Source organism: Culex quinquefasciatus, chromosome 1 (assembly GCF_015732765.1).
Source record: "Culex quinquefasciatus strain JHB chromosome 1, VPISU_Cqui_1.0_pri_paternal, whole genome shotgun sequence".
Lineage (NCBI taxonomy): Eukaryota > Metazoa > Arthropoda > Insecta > Diptera > Culicidae > Culex > Culex quinquefasciatus.
In genome coordinates, this window is record NC_051861.1 from 37,977,516 (window position 1) to 37,995,513 (window position 17,998).

The 17,998-nt window shown below is 41.8% G+C and overlaps 1 protein-coding gene across 17 annotated transcripts in view; it reads left to right on the forward strand.

The window, feature by feature from the left end:
• The window catches only part of LOC6035069 (putative thiamine transporter SLC35F3), a 139,323-nt gene that overhangs the window by 112,852 nt on the left and 8,473 nt on the right, over positions 1–17,998 (forward strand). For 2 of the 17 annotated variants that reach the window (XR_005279084.1, XR_005279087.1), the window contains 2 exons: positions 3,389–3,568; positions 15,143–15,382. The exons of 8 other annotated variants lie outside the window; for them this stretch is intronic. Coding sequence is in view for 6 of the 9 variants with exons in the window: in XM_038266923.1 (XP_038122851.1) it covers positions 3,389–3,404; positions 3,688–3,794 (123 nt within the window). In the remaining 3 variants the exon portion in view is untranslated. Of the gene's footprint in view, positions 1–3,388; positions 3,569–3,687; positions 4,007–15,142; positions 15,383–17,998 lie in introns of those variants that run through there. 7 more of the 17 variants (XM_038266923.1, XM_038266930.1, XM_038266926.1 and 4 more) reach the window with 5 other exon arrangements.

Here is a 17,998-nt window from a genome sequence, read left to right on the forward strand (position 1 = left end):
TTCTATGCTCCATAAACACATTTTTTGCATGAACAATTGTCAGCAAGGGAGATGGGTGGGTCTAGAATTTTCAAAAAAGTGTCTACGGGGATGTGGATAAGGTATCATCCATTAAGTCCGTCACATTAAAATCAGCCAAAATTTACTCCACCCCCCTTTGTCACGATTTCCCTATGCTTTTAACACGCAACGTCACGCTTTCTCAAAACCCCCCTCTTCCCTCAGAACGTGACGTACTTTATGGATGATGCCTAATGGACGTCCCCTTAAGAATTAAATCGAAATAATGTAATAAAATATTGCCCAATTTTGATTTGGTCCCAAAACCTTAAATCAGCATTCAAACAGTATTGAATTTGACTTCTATCAATTCTCAATGTATACATACATCATGATGAGTAAAATTGGCGTATACATCATTGTTTGTTTGCTTAATAAAATGGGCCCCAGAGCAGTTTTTTGAAAAATTCTTTCGTCAGGAGGTAGCTTTTAAGATTCTTTATCAGACTGTACAAAAAAATTGAAAAAGTCCAAAATGGCGTATACATCATATCGCCGTAAAACGGCAGTGGAGTGCTGCTAGACGCAAAACTTAACTTCCTTCAGCACTTTGCAAGTATTAGGAAGAGTTGCAGCAATCGTGTGAACATCTTACGCATTCTTGGGGGCCGACTGAAACGCAGCAACCGAACAACTCTTTTGAAAGCCGGATCAGCTCTCATTACATCAAAATTATTTTACGGAATAGGAATCACCAGCATCAACAGTGAAGCAATGGAAAGACTACTAGCCCCACGTACAACGAAGTCATCCGCCAAGCCTCGGGCGCATTTAGGACGAGCCCAATTCTCTCCATCGTTGCTGAGGCAGGATGTTTGCCGTTCAGGTACTTGATGACTCAACGGTTATCCCAGCTCGCAATCCGGCTATGTGGGAAAATCCCCTCCCTGGCAGAAGCACCACAAATAAAGCGTGCTATTACGTTGTTTCAAGAACTATCAGGATTCCCATTTCCAGAGATTGAGAACGTACTGCGACTAAGCGGAAGAAAGTGGTACGATAACAAAATCCAAATTGACGATACGTTCGAGGTTCAACTACGGTCTGGTGCTCCAAGCAGTGTAGTTGTACCTAACTTTCTGTCCCACATGTCTAGTCACTATAACGAACACCACGCAATCTACTCAGACGGTTCCAAAAACGGTGACGAAACTGGAGTGGGCGTCGTCACCGAGAACAGCCAATACCTTTACACTCTTCCTGGAACTTGTAGCGTGTTCTCTGCAGAGGCGTACGGGCTATGGAAAGCAGCGTTTATCGCCTGCTGCAAAGCGAACACAATCATCCTCACGGACTCCGCCAGTTGCATCAATGCAATCAGAAGTGGACACTCATCACACCCATGGATCCAAGCAGCTGAGAAAGTAGCAGCCGGGTGTAACATCACGTTCTGTTGGATTCCAGGGCATGCAGGCATACCCGGAAACGAAGGAGCAGACAATATTGCCAACCAAGCTAGATCAAAGCCACCACCTCACTCGTTCAAAATTCCTGCTCAAGATGCTGTACGGACTGTGAAAAACGAGATTTGGAAAGCATGGCAAATTCAGTGGAACCAAACACAACAACAACTTAGACAGATAAAACGAACCGTTTGTATAAACGTGGACAGAAGCTGTGCATCGGACCAGCGTCTTCTGACGAGACTACGGATAGGTCACACCCGCTTGACTCACTCGTATCTCCTCGAGAAAATTGCGCCACCAGTTTGTCGCTATTGTGGCGTCTCCTTTACAGTCCAACATATTCTGCAAGACTGCAGAGGTTTCGAGGAAAGCCGAAAAAACAACAGCATTAGTGGAACACTTCCAACCATTCTTGCAAACGAGAAAAGAAAGGAGATATCGATGATAAATTTCCTGAAAGAAACCAGTTTATACAACAAAATTTGAACCATTTTTCAAAGACATGAATGCCACAAAAGTGGTAAAATGTCTATAATAAAAAAAAATAAAATAAAAACTAAAAACTAAAAACTAAAAACTAAAAACTAAAAACTAAAAACTAAAAACTAAAAACTAAAAACTAAAAACTAAAAACTAAAAACTAAAAACTAAAAACTAAAAACTAAAAACTAAAAACTAAAAACTAAAAACTAAAAACTAAAAACTAAAAACTAAAAACTAAAAACTAAAAACTAAAAACTAAAAACTAAAAACTAAAAACTAAAAACTAAAAACTAAAAACTAAAAACTAAAAACTAAAAACTAAAAACTAAAAACTAAAAACTAAAAACTAAAAACTAAAAACTAAAAACTAAAAACTGAAAACTAAAAACTAAAAAACTAAGGCAGGAATTCGACTATGACAAACAATCAAACTCTCATTTTTGACAGTTTGTCTGTTTGCCTACTCCGCTTGTTTGCCTGCATTTGTTTGCAGAAACGTAAGCTAATTAGCGAGTTTGCCAAACTGTCAAACACGAAAAAGTGCGAGTTTGCTTGTATGTTTGTCATAGTCTAATACCGTCTAAAAAACTGAAAAATAAAAACTAAAAACTTTAATCATTTTTTTATTTGGTAACAGTTTACACTGCTTCTTTCTGCAAAATTACTATTCTAGAGTTTTTTTTTAAAAAAAGGTCCTTTGAGCAATTGAGTTTCATATAATTATAGGACCTTTATAAAAACCCTAGTATAAAAATTTAGACAATTAAATTATCAAATCTTGTCATGTTAAAAATATTACAGCAAACAACAGTAAAAGCAAGAAAAAAGTCACATATTTTCAACAGAAAATGTCTCGAGGGCCAACCGATTTCCCAAACATTGCTGCCTCATACCACGGAAAACCCGACCCAAAACGAAGCGGAAAGCCGACACATAAATAATGAAATTTAATTAAATCTATATATTCTCACGCGCCCCTGTCGCGCGCACATGTACAGCCTCCTCCTCACACATACACTGTGATCGAAACCAAACTTTATCCACTCGATGAGGCTGCCTCTTTTGGGGGCTAACCCATCATCATCCTTGCGAGGAGAAGACATTCGATGCATAGTTTATGAAGCTTGTTTTATATTAAATTAAGGGATTCCCACTTGTCAGATGGTGATGACAACAAGCAAACCCACTTTCTCACCAGCTCAAATTAGAGGCACGCGCGACACTACCCAAAATTGAGATGGCTAATTCAAACGAAACACGATTAAACCGCTTCTTTCTAATCACTTTTTGACAAACCTTTTTGCACAATTCAAAGTCACGCGAAACTATAGAACATCTTCACCTTTTCTAGAACTATTTTTGACAAATTCAACTTAAAGCTTCAACTTTTTTGACGAAAAATGTGTAACTCATCCCTTCCAATTGTATCCTCGTTCCAGATATACTGCAAAAGAGGTAATCGTTTAACAGAGTCCTTGAATTGTTGATGAACCTTGCTCAGAGCAAAGAAAGTGGCAGTTGTGGTCAAAGTCACCCCCACAAACACACTCCCCAAAAGAGACCAAAAAAACCTACTCAAAACAAACCACCCAAAAACCAATTTCAATTCCCAGCCTCAGGTGAGAAGTTCTAATATTGCTTTCTTCTTCCACACGCGTCCCTTAAATTTCCCCCCACCTGTCTCTGTCTCTGCGCCTATCTCTGTCAAATTCACACGAATTGTCACGAAATGCAATAGCGGCAGCAGTTTTGACCAGCAAACTGTGGATTCGCCGCCGGCGAAGACGACGAGTTGTTGCTAGTGCTCCGGACGGAGTCACCACTTGTAGTGGCTTTTTAGTTTAGTGTGTAGATGAACCTCCTCCTTCACCCCTCACGCAGCTTCTGGAAAACCAACCCGAGAACACGAAGTGGGTTTCCCTTTCGTAAGGCAGAGTAGCAAATCCACAGATTTCGCACCACGAAAAAAGATAAGTTAGAGTTGGGAGATTGCTCTCAGGGGTTGAAATGGGATTTTTAGTAAATATATGCAACAAATTCTTGTTGTATTTTTTGAATCGCCGAAAGTGTTAACCTGAAAAGTGTACAGTCTTGTGTGAGTTGGAAGTGACAGTGCTTTCTAATCCAAAAGTTCTCTAATGCGTTTAACGGTGTAGATTTGACAACCATCGAAGATAAGGCTGTCAAATCGTGCAAAACAATTAGGTTTTACAGCGTGACGTCACGAGCGCACACGCACACACATTTTTGCTGAGCCACACGTGCAAAAAAAAATTTTTTACATTTAATGTAAACAGTGCAGCCAAGCTGTCAAATTTCCAACCTAAAAACCGAGTCGGCGTAAAACCTAATGCAAAAGGTCCGTCCGTGTGAGTTTACAAACAGATAATGCATCCCGCTTATACATCAACTGACGTAAGCAGGATGCAATCTTTGTTTACAAACATCGACTACGGTCCTATATTGTTTTGCTCTAAATGACGACTAAAGTGCCAACTTACCGGTGTAACTCAGGGTTTGAATTTAATCATAGTAATCTAATCTAACTCAAACGCAGGCAGTCTGATGATGAAAGCATGCTGGGTTTAAATTCAATAATATTATCAACTCGAGGGGAAGCATACAGTTTGGGGTCCCCAGAATCACGTGCATTTTGAATTTTTCAAAAATAGTTTGTCTGGGCTGAAAGGTTTTTCTCCAAAGTTTGTATGGAGAATTAGGGCGGTTCATCGCTCTTGCATACAACCCAAAAATTGCAATATGTAGGAGAACGGAATCGTTGAGTTCATCTCTACAAACATCGTCAACCGAACCAACTCAGAAATGATTTTGAAGTTTTCTTTCTACTCTTTTTGGGGAAAATTTTACAGCCTCATTTCAAATCACTCAGCTTTCGTTAAAATCTAACCAACTCAGAAATTAGTAAATTGGGCATCTGTCAGATTTGGGTGGATTTGAATCAATGTTTGTTTAATTCTGTTGAAATTCTCTAAAAACTGACACATGCCACATTTACTAATTACTGAGTAGGTATAGTTTTTACTAAACTGAGGTATTTAAAATGTGAGTGTAGAACAATGCTGAAAACAGCACTTTGATCAGAAAATTCCTTCCTGAAATCCAAATTTTCGGATATTTAAAGTAACATTTTTTGTATGGACAAGCTGTCAAAATTGTATGGCAACTTGCATGGACGAACAAACTATTTAAAATCAAGCAAAACAATGTAAATGGACGGAAACCGTGGTGTAAACAAAGAGTTTGTTCTGATCGTTCTTAATGTAAACATGCCCTTACGTCAGGGACAGACTGTTTGTTTACACTTCGGCTTGGGTACATTTACATGTTTTGCTAGAAATGAAATGAGGTAAAGGACCAAACAAAATTTTAGTCCAATAAAAAATAGAATCAAAAACTGTTTCCGGGTTTCAAGGAAAACAATTCATGAGAATTCTTAACACGCCAAACAATTTCTAATAAGTTTCGTTGACGTGCTTGTATTGCTAGGATAACAAAGCCAAAACATCCCGCACAAGATTGTACACTTTCGGTTTTCATCTTATTTGCAAACAATTTTCTCACCTCTATTTGCATAATAGCCACAGCGCCGAAACAAAAACGAACGAAACAGGAATTTATATCCGGTTAAATCCCTCTTGCTGGTTCGACCTTTTTGTCCGAGGTCCGAAAAGTGCTTCCTGCTGCTTCTGATGCTGCCACAAAAAATAAAACTCCGATTTACCTTACCAAAAAAAATTGCACCATTTCGTCTCCAAATACCGCACACATCTTTACTATATATGATCTTGCTCCGCAGGGAGCACATTCCATTTATTTTCATCTCCACCTCTGGGAAAAGGCTGTCTACGACCAGTCTGTGAGGAATGTTGCGAAAATATCTCGCAAGATTGCTTTTAGGAACGTTTTACATTAATAAAAAAAAACCTTTGTCAAAAAAAGTTTACAACATAACCTTTAAAAACAGCTTGTAGAAAAGCATCAAATAACATCATGATAAAGAGAAACTTCCCTTTGCTTAGAAAATATTCTTTTGACAGTGCTCAGCCTTACACGTTAACAAAAACGTACCCATTTTGCAGAACAGTTACTAATCAACTAACAACTCATGAGTTTGAAAAAAAAGCTCCAACAAACAAAATTTTCTTTTTTTGTAGTTTAGGTGTTTTGGAATACTTCTGACGGTTTCAAAAACACCCAAAAAGCAAAAAATTGATTTTGTTTTTTGGACCACTACATTTTTTTCATACCGATTTGCCCTAACCATCAGATTATTTCTAGATCCAATTTCCAAAAGTTCCTATCTGCATAGGAAACCCATAACTCAAAGGTTGTTTTTGACAATTTAATCTAGATTTAACCCAAAACCCTAAAACAATTTTAAACAAAACCGTACTTCACGAAAGCCCCACTGTCGGCAAGGGGAAAGCTAAAATGACCAGAGGGCTAACGCTGCACCAAAACCCCAGTAAAAACCATACGCCAACACACCTCTACACTCACTCTCACAAACACACTCGGGCTGTTTGCACTTTCTAGTTGTTTCTGCATAGTCGTGTTGATCCCTGCTAGTAAACTGCGTACCGTTGTCAGAAACAATCGTCTCTGGGAGCCCGTAGCGAGCGAACGTTTCGAAAAGCAGATCGATTGTTGTCCTCGCTGTGATGGTTGGTGTCTTGAATATTTCAGGCCACTTGCTGTACGAGTCCACTATCACCAGAAAGTAGTGACCCTCGACAGGACCAGCGAAATCCACGTGGAGGCGCTGCCAGGGATGCTCTGCTAGGGGCCACGACGACAGCAGAGTTTTGGTGGGGGTCTTTGCCACCGCAGCGCAGCCGTGACACGAACGAACGAAGTCGTCCACGTCTTGATCCACACCTGGCCAGTACACGTGACTTCGCATCACCTTCTTCATGCGCTCTTGACCTGGGTGACCTCGATGAAGAGCCTTGAGCACCTGCTGCTGGTACTGCTGGGGAACGACAACGCGATCAGCCAGCATGAGACACCCTTGAACAACGGAGAGAGCGTCTTTTCGCGCGTAGAACGGGCGAAGTTCAGCATCGACCAGCTTGATTGCCCCGGGCCAGCGAGATTGGACATGCTTGATGACGTCTTGCAGTAGCTTGTCGTTGCTTGTGGCCACTTGTAGGTGCTTGAAGGTAACAGGCAGGGTGTTGAGTGCTTCGTCCATGGCCGCTGCAAGTTCGTCCTCGAGCTGGATTGCGGCGATCACAAAATCCTCGTCCGGTTTGATCCGCGCGTCGATCAGTCTCGAGAGCATGTCAGCATAGCCAAAATCTTGCGTTGAGTTGTGCTCGATGTCAAACTCGTAGGACAGCAGGATCAGCGCCCATCGCTGAAGACGGTTGGAGGTGTGAACCGGGACTCCTTTCTTGGACCCGAACACGGCGACCAGCGGCTTGTGGTCGGTGTGAAGTGTGAACTTCCGTCCCCAGATGAAGCGATGAAACTTGGTAACTCCGAAGATCAGCGCCAAAGCCTCCTTCTCAACTTGACCGTAGTTCTGCTCGGCCGACGTCAACGTCCGGGACGCGTGACACACCACCTTGATCGAGCCGTCATCGTATCGATGCATTAAGCACGCGCCGACACCGTAGTTGGACGCGTCAGCGGCGACGATAGTTTCCAGCTCAGGGTTGTAGTGCGCCAAAAGCAGGTCCGACCGGAGCAGGTTCTTGAATTGCTCAAACGATTCCTGGCAGCTTTCGTTCCAGTCCCACTTGGCATCCTTGCGCAGCAGAGCATCGAGTGGGTGTCGGAGGTCGTGCATGTTGCGAACAAACTTTCCGTAGAAATTGATCGCACCAAGGAAGGAACGCAAACTGCTGACGTCATGCGGGGGTGGCATGCTGCAGATGGCGGACGTCTTGGACGGGTCCGGCTTGATTCCTCGGTTGTTGACGATGAATCCCAAATAGGTGATCTCCGGCATGAAAAACGAGCACTTCTCGATGCGCAGGGTGAAACCCCACTCTTGGATGCGTTCCAGGACCTTCAGCAAACGTGAGCGGTGCTCTTCCGGTGTTCTGCCATGGACGAGCACATCGTCGAGGTAAACTTCCACTCCGTCGAGGCCAGCGACCATCGACTCGACGATCTTCTGGAAGGCGCCAGGAGCTGACTTGACACCGGGCGACAAGCGGTTGAACTCGAACAGGCCCAGGTGAGTGTTGATCGTCAGGTACTGCCTGGACTCCTTCTCGACGGGCACCTGCAGGTACGCGTCCGACAGGTCGATGTGCGTGAAGATCTTGCTACCCGTAAGCTTGGCAAAAATCTCCTCGGGCAATGGCAGCGGATGTTGGTTCGGCTGGATGAGGCTGTTTAGGCCAGTCGAGTAGTCCGCGCACACTCGCACTTTGTTTGGCTCACCGTTGACGGACTTCTTCTTGACGGCAACGATGGGGCAGCCCAGTCCGAAAACTCCACCGGCGAGATGATGTCCAGCTTCTGGAGGCGTTCTAGCTCGGTTTGGATCGGCTGCAGGGCGGCAAACGGCACGGGTCTTTTGGCACGGAACACTGGCTGAACGTCTGGCAAAACGTAAAGTTTCACTTCGGCCTTCTTGCAGCATCCGAGTGAGTCGGAAAACAGCTGCGGGAACGACGCTTTCAGCCACTCCACGTTGTCCTTCGATGACGTCACCAGGTTGCAAACCGTGCTCAGGGGGACATCCCACAGGTTGAAGAGATCGATGAAGTCGAGGCCTAAAAGGTTCAGATCGTTAATGTTGGTCACGTAAACTTTACCTGAACGATGCACTCCTTTCAGCGTGACGTCACAGACGATCTCGCCGATCAGGTCCAGCGGCTGTCCGGAAGCAGTCCGAGCTTGCTGCGACGGTGGCTCAATGGTGGTCGTCCGATGCGGCTCCAGCTGGCTTCCGTGAGGACGGTGATGTCGGAAGCACAGTCCAACTGGAGTTGAAGCTCGACGTGATTAATCACCACGGTCACAAACTTTCGGTTGCGGTGAACAGCTAGCTGTCTCACGTAGATCCCCCTGGTGTGCACTGGCTGGCTGGACTTCTCGCGACGCTTTTTACCTGGATTCGACCGCACACACTGGCAGTACCCGTCCTTGTGGCCGACCCGGTTGCAATCCCGGCAGCGATGGTTCAGGTACTGACAAAACTCCACGTAGTGCAGCTCGCCACACTTCCAGCACGGTGTTCGTGGTTTGTTATTGTTTTTGCTGCTGCCACCACGACTGTTGCTGCTAATGTGTGGATTGTTGTTGTTGGAGTTGTGAGGGGAGCGCGATCGTGTTGCAGTGGGCTTCTGATCAGCTGATGAGTGTCGTGTGCTGTCAGAACGGCCGTGGGTGATCGCATTCACCGATGATTTGTCACTTGAGACCTCCACAATAGACGCATCTTTGCGGAGATTGATGATGCGGTGACATTCAGCAGTGAGGTTGTCCAGGGTCATGTTTGCGTTTCCTTCCAGCTTCGCCAGCAGAGATGTGCGAATCTCAGCGTCCTGCTTGTTGTGTAGGCCACACACGAATATGAGGCACTTGAATGCGTCGACGCTGCACTGGGCCACACCGAAATCCTCGCAGCAGCGGTTCACCTGCCCGGCGTACGACTGGAAGTCGACCGAGGCCCTCTTGGTCAGCGTGAGGCAGTGGTACCGCTTGGAGAAGAGAGAGACGTGAGCGCCGAACAGCTTCGTCAGGTTGTCCACAGTTTCGCTGAACTTGTAGTCCCTCGTCATCTTCGGCAGAATGTGGTTCATGTACTCTGCGTGGGTGGCGTCGCTGAGTTTACGAAGCAGGAGACGAACACGGGCAGCATCATCCAAACCGGCAGCGTCACACTTCAGGGTATCCTCATGGCGGGCGTACCAGTTCTCAAATGTGAGGTTAGATTCCGGATCGTAGTGGAACTCCGTCATGGAGTTGGCTAGAGCTTCCATACGGGCATCCGTCGTCGACGTACCAGGCGCGGGCGTCGTCGGTGGTGCCGTCCGGGACATGGCCAGTTCGGTGATGAGCTTCTGCTGCGACTCCATCAGCTGCTGGAACATCGCCTTAAACTCCTTGTCCATCGTGCTGCGCGTTCGTTTCGCGGGTGAAATTGCGGGGTAATTTCACTTTCCTCGTCGCCAAAATGTTGCAATGTGCAACAACAAATGATACACGCGAGTGGAGACAAATAATTAAGCATTTATTGCAGATAGTTAAATTTATTAAAAATTGTACGTGTGTCTTCTTGAGCTCGCGGATTATGACAACCGGTTTCCGGTCGTGGATGTCAACGGGATGACGACAAGTGTCGCTCATCCAGGGTCGCATCCAGGGTTGTTCCTAGGGGTCCAACAGAATGGCATTGAAAAGTGCCATCCTCGCTGTTTGCCTCATTTTTGTCATCACTGCTAACATATGCAAAATGCACTAATTAGTGCATGCTTGCACAAACTCACCATGGACACGAGCGATTGGCGTTTAGGAGGGATGTTTTGCACCCCTTTTTTCGTAGAATTAATTAAAAATAAACACCTACACATGCACTGACCGTGCAAAAGGCTGATCTTTTTGAAATGTTGGCAAGCTTTTACTGCATTTTGAAAAGAGACTTGAGACTTTTTTTTAGAGTTTGCAAATCTGTCATGCAACTACACGCTTTTTAAAAATAATTCAATTCAAAATGAGTTGTACTCAATTTTCGAACGGAACCTTCATTTTTCGAAAAACAAAAGCAAACTTTTGTTATGCTTGTGAGAAAAATAACTTTTCGACGGACTGCTATTAAATGTCAAATGACAGCAGGTCAAAAGTGGACATATGGTCGAAGATGATGAAAGATCTCTTTTAAATTACTTACAAAATATTTCTGTGAGTGTGTGTGTGTGTTTTTTTTTTTTTCATTCTTCAAAATAAATTATTCTTTTTTCTTTATTTGTGAGTTTTTCCCATTATTTCAAAATGAGCATCAAAAATATTGAATCATCTCGATAACAACTCAGAATAATTGAAATAAAACTACACAGTTGTCAGCAAAACCATGTCATATTGTATGAGAAATAACATTCAGTAACATAACATAACAGTCTATCCTGCTCACGTCAGTTGATGTTTACATTAGGAACGAGCTTCGGCCCTATTACAATGTTTTGCTTGATTTGATGGTATTCACGCAAAATCCACATAACACAGATCTGTGTAAAATTTGACACAGATTGCCCAAAACCGGGAATACACAGAATCTGTGTAAAAGCCTTGTACCCAGATGTGTGTTCAGCCGTTGTCTGTCAAATCTGTGTAATTTTTGTTAAGCAAACTGTGTAAAATTTTACCCAGATCTGTGTTAAATTTTACACAGATCTGTGTTCATTGATGCACAGAATCTGGGTAGAATATTATCATTGTTTTATAGAAAATTTCATTTTATATCATTTAATAATTTAAAAAAAGTTTATTTATTAACGTAAGTTTGAAGATTCTTGTACACTAAAACCCCCGATTACGCTCAGGCGTTACGCTTTTTGTTAGGTTGATTTCTCGAAAATAGTGTAATGTTTCTACAATCTTTTGAAATCAATTTGTAGATCTGCACAAGACGTATAAATTGCTTTAAAAAGATTGCAAAAATGTTGCGTCATTTCAGAGAAATCGACGAAATACAAAGCGTAACGCCTGAGCGTAATCGGGGGTTTTAGTGTATATACATTCTAAACTCGATTCGCGACCCAAATATTTGAACGCACCGCAGTGTCAGTTTGCTCGTGCTGCTTCCGGAACACTTCGACTGGAACCGGCTGGAAGGCGGAATGTTTGTCCACATGTTTTAGACTGGAACAAGTCCGGATACACGTTCCGCCTGGTTGAACAGGCTGCCAGGTTGGTTCCGCAGCAGGCGAGACTGTCGCTTCCGCGTTGACATCAGATGCTTGAAATGGGTCTTCTAGGAGCAGGATCACGTGTCTATTTCATATCCCCGACACGTTTATGGCCGGAATGTAAAAAATCTGAAAGATAAATCCATTTAAACGAAATTATAATAAATAATCAAGAGTTCGAAAAACTTACCAAGTTCTCGGAACATGAAAGACGCCATCTTAGCAGCGTCACTGTTTTACACAGATTTGAAAGGAAAGCTGAATGAAAATCTGTGTTTATTTTTACACAGATCTGTGTAATAAAATTACCCAGATTTGACAGCTGGAACTGTTCAGAAATCTGTGTAATTTTTTTACACAGATCTGTGTTATGTGGATTTTGCGTGTTGTCAAGATATTGTAATATGGGTATCAAATGATGGAGAAATTCTCATAAATTTCGATAGTTTTTGAAAATGCTAAATTTTTTACAAAAATATGTATTTAAAAATACATTATTGTTTTGTTATTCAATTTATATTGCGTTTTCGACAATAAATCGAATTTTCGCGGCGAATTATCTGACTTTTCGCTTCGCCAACTTCAAAAAATCAATCAAACCATCCACATTAACGACCCCGGGTCTTTTGTGGTCTCTGTGGCAAGTTTCTGCTCGAACCTAGGAGTCCGAAGGCTTGAATGGGGAGAGCACCCAAACCTCTTTTTACTCCAAGGAACCTTCCACCCCAGTGTTTGAACTGCCGACCTTTGGATTGCGAGTTCAACCGCTGCCAGCGATTCCACCGGAGTAGGCTTGGTTTGGTGTGTTGTTTGTACTTATGGCATGGAGACGACTCCTACACCTGGAATGACTTAACGGCCTAACAACCAAGGCCGGGATCGACATTTTACTTCCTCATCCGATGGAAGGTTTGAGCAGATGGGAATCGAACCCAGAATCATCCGCTTACAAAGCGGACAGCGTAACCATTCGGCCACGCACTGCCACTGCTTCGTCAACTTATAAATTCTAATTCTGAGTGTAACGTTATGTTGTGTTGAACACGATTTTAAACGTCACTAAAAACATTTTGTCGCTCTGGCACCAAATCGAAAGGAGCGATTTCCACTCTCGCCGCACTTTTTCACTCCGCCTTTTTCTGTCAAGCTTAATAGATTTTGGATGATGATGTTGACCATTTCTGCAGGTAAAAGTAGTACATAAATTTTCGTCAACCAAAACAAGATGGAAGAATCACAACTAAGTTGGCTTACACACTGATCGAGTAATACCAAGGTTGAGAGAAAAAGGCGGAGAGAAAAAGTGCGGCGAGAGTGGAAATCGCTCGATTCGGTTTAGTGCTAGAGCGACAATATCTCCTATGTAGTTTGTTGGCTGAGTTCGTTTTCGTACTTTTTCATGCGATTTTTCCAGTTTAACTAAAATCACACTTTTTTGTGTAATCGCAGTCGAGCTGAAAAATTCGTACACCCACAGTTGGGCAGCGCCATCCGAGAAAATAACACGATCTGGTAAATAGTATAAAGGTACTGTGAATGGACACAGAGGAATAATTCCGAAATTGAGAGCGTTATTCTAATGGGTTCGTGTTCAAAAAAGTTCATCAACCAAAAAAAAGCTCCGATATCGAGACTCGAACCCAAGACCTTTGACATATCGAACCGCGCCTTTGCCGTATCGGCCATCAAAGATGGTCGTTTGGCAATATAAGCCACTCAATGAACGTATGAACACAATTTCGTGGTGGTTCACCCGCGAAAAGTTTATTCTTCCATTTAATTTTGGTAGAGCTATCTGTGGGTGTATGAAAAAGTGGGAAAAAACGAACTCAGTCTAGTGCGATTTTCATTTACAGTGTATTCGTAAACTTTCGACCTTATGTTCATTCGACCTTATGTCTTTCGACTTTATTTTACTAAAAATTAAAGAAACATTGAGTAAATTTCACATACACGCTCATGCAAAATGAGCGAAATATACCGAGAAATAAACTATTTATAGCTCAAACTTTTAGATAAACCATATTTTTCAAATGACCAATAGAAAGGGATTTTATAATATCAAACAAAAACGTTCACTTTCACGAAATGTGGTTAAAAAATTTTATAAAATAAATTATTATGATATATTTTGGTTCTACCAAGTTGAAATGATAATGAAAACCCAATTGTAAAACAGAAACATTTTTTAAATTTTGTAATATTTCGTCAAAATCTTCGAGCCTCGAACTAAATTTAAACTAGTTTTGAATTATTTTCACATATTTTCACAATAAGAAATTCATATTTCTTAAGTTCCTTCATAAAGTGCTTTCTTGCATCAGCAAAAACATAATAAATGAAATGAGATTTTTTCTGTTTGAGCGTGTATAAGCCAACCCATTGCTGAGTAACGTCAATTTTGGCTATTTCTGGGTGGTCACAGACAAATGGATAAGAAATTCGAAAAATCAAGCATTCACTAGCATAGAGAAGAAAATCGTGATGTCAGAAATGAACTCAAATTACTCAAAGTGAGTGTGAGTGACTTTAACATTTTGGCCTAGTTTGACAGCTACATTGTCCGCAAAAGTCAAAATTTTGTCGAGAGTTGCTTTTCTCCTCTATTGAATGATTTAAAAAAACTTATGAAAATGAAAGTCCAGTTTTGAGAGGAAGTTCTCAAAGGAATTTCTTCTAGCGGACGTACTGAGGTGAGATAAACTCATGTCAATAAGGTCAGGGAAAAGCAAAAATCTCTAAATTGTTCGTATATTTCCCTTACTTGATGAAATTGAGTGTTGTAAGGCAATTACAATTGCATTCTATTAGAAAACAACAATTACAATTACAATTTGAATAAAGCTATACATTATTTTGAATTAAACCTGAAGTTGGAAACAAATGTAACTATCGCATTGCACCAAGTTGTTCACATCGACAATTGTCAGCAACGTGTTTTGTATTGCTTAATAACGCACAATTACCCTTCTTCAATGTATGTCAGTAAGAACGCAGCCAGCACCATCCATTTTGCATATATTTCTTGCTCTATATTTATCTCTGTTTATCTCCATTTTTTTCAATTGCTAGTCTAGTTTTTCTTTTTCTACTGCTATTTCCACTTGTATATCACACTAACTTCCCGTTTGACTACTACATACAACCTTCTTCTCTCTGTCTCTGTGTTTTATTCTGGAAATAATAAAAAAAAAACAACCTTACCCTCAACTCTACCCACCAAACTATCCCCACCCCCGACAACCACAAACGACTCCCTTGAAAACCCTGTCACATAAACAAAAAAAACTACGCGCCTCCACGCAGTCGGCCGGCATTCTGTAGGCGGGACATTGTGGTGGCCTCGCCGACCTCCACCACCAGATAGAACTCCCCGTCACCCGGATGGACCACCCGCCACTTTCATCTTCATCTCCATCACAGTCTTCACCTTAACCTACACCATCAACAACAACAGCAACATCAACAACAATCGGCCATTGTTACAACGACAACCTCGTCATCCTCACCGGCAACGGATCATCACTGAGAGGATCATTACTTCATGCTCGAGAAGGTAAGTCCGATTGTGTGTGAACCATTAAAGTTGTACCCACCGGAACAGAAGGAAACTCCCCACAATCGCCCCACCAACTCCCACCAAATACTCACTCTATCTCTGTTCTCTTCCCTGTTCTGAATCTGAATCCTTTGCTCTGTTTCACTCTCTCTAATTAATTGGCTCTCATGTATCATTCAGAGGAATTACACCGGATCTTTCTGTGTTCAACGCACACACAACCACTCGAACAACACTCACTCAATTTGCCCCACCCAATTCACCCAGATGAACATCATCAGACCGGGGAGGAAACGAAATTGTTGTGGGAGTAACTGAAGCATATTTCTTGTCCCACCCGTCCTCAAAATGGAACGCAAGACGAGCAAACAAAAAAAAAAGTTTCATGAAAAATATCTGCCGAGGGAATTTGCCACATGCCACGAAAAAGTCATTATGCTTCAGGAATGAAAGTCGGTCGCCACGGGTCGGCGAATGTCCTAATTTTTGTCCTGCGGTGGTGGCTTTGCACTCAATAAAAAAACGGATTTCCCTGCCCAGACGGGACACTCTAGTTCACGTCGCAGCTATTCGTTAGCAGATGGCGTTATTGTTGCGCGTGGGACTTGCGCGCGAGTGTTGCATGCAAGTGTCGTAAACTCGATTTTTTTCTCGCTCCCCAGCCTGTTCGACCACCACAAACAGAAAAAAAAAACTCATTCACGATTATGTTTCAGTACTGCGTATCACCGTTACAGAAGATATAAGAAAGGGAAAAAATATCACAATAAAACGAAACAGACCGCGTGCGCTCGTTTTGGTTGGGGGATGCCGTTGGAAGGTCATTTGGGAACAATCTTGAAGATGGGGTTTAATTTGGTCGGTGCTTAATCTTGAGCAGGTTTGCTGGTTTATATCAGGTTTACTGTCTTGATACGAAAAAGAAAAAAAGAGCTTTTTGTTTCCTTGTAACTGTTAAATAAAATAATAAAAAATAAAAAATAAACTGAAAAAAGTTAATACCTAGATTTTAAAGTTTTCAATATAAACCTATAAAGCTACACTCAAACCCCGATGGTTTGACACCAACTGTTGTCAAACGAACGGGGTCACTTTTTAGTTTGACACCACTTTTACACGGAGTTCACTCACACTACGAAACGTTTGTTTTGATAGTGTGCGTGAACGCCATGTAAAAAGTGACGGTTCGTCACTTTTTAGTTTGATTTTGACCAACACAAGTTGTACACAGCAAATAAAGTAGTAATCCAGCTGTGTGTAAATTTTGCATTATTCTATGAAATTCTGTGTAATATTACATCCTGAAATATGTAGCCCATCAGTATGGGAAACCTACTTGACCGAAATGTGGAGCTCACATATACGTTTATCCTTTACATTTTTCATCGGTCTGATGGCCGAGCGGGCTAAGGCGCCAGTCCTAGCTGTAGGTGCTGGGTTTGAATCCCGTCGGTTGCAACTTTTTTTTGTGTTTACAAAAATTGTACATGCAGCGTGTAATATTAAGTGTTTATTTTGACGAAGATGATGTGCATGCTTTTGCATGCGATTTTACCATCGGATTTTTTGCTGTGTACCCCAACTAAAAAAGGGTCAAACGAAAAAGTGACCAACCACCGGGAGTTGAGTGTATAGCTTTTTCGATGAATTCTCGTTAGGAAATTTAATTTTCTACAACTTTGTCGAAGGGTGCAAAACGATCCGAGTTGATCCTGATCCTGATTCGAGTTTGGTGATTTTTTAGTAAAATTATTTTCTTATTTTCATCGCATTACTAATAACTCATCAGGATCAACCCGGATCTTCTTTCAGGACTATATTTGGGACATTCGCCGACTCGGATACTTGGACAATTTTGGTCGAGACCTGCGCCACCTGCTGCCAAAATCCTGAAGCGATGTTTTTCCCCATACATTTTAGCGATTTTCCCCATATAAACTTCTACGATAAAAAGCGACCCCTTAACCTTAACCGATTTGGCTCAAAATTGGCACAGATACTTATTATTGTCTAAAAAAACGATTTTCTTAAGATTTTCCAAAATTTTCATTTTTTCTTGCCACTCTACCGTACAATGACATTTCACAAAAGCTCAACATGTTTTTAAACGAGTTCAGACATGCTAAATATGATTTGATTCAGATGATTAGACATTATTTCCGTCAAAATTTTGAAGTTTTTCTGAAAATGTTGTTTTGTCTGGTCATGTTTCGGATCGATTTGCAATGGGGGAGGGTAGCACATAAATTTTGAAAAATATTTGCAACTGCTTAAATACAAGATTCACAAAAATATGTTTCCATCTTAATTTGGTCACCGAGAACTGATATTAATTGATTTAAATCGGACTATTTCAGTGAAGTCTGACACAAATTTTTGAAGAAAGTTGATGAAATTTTAGGTGGATAGGTCGATATGTCCGTTTAGAGTCTTAGAAAAAGATATTAAGGACGGAAAACTAAGTCAGCCAAGGGCCTTTTAGGAAGCATGTCTGTCCGATTTCACCAAAATTATCTGAATAAAATTAATTGATAAAAATATATTTAAAATCCAACTGTTTATAAATAAAACTTTTCAAAGAACTGCTCGTGTGTGAAAACATG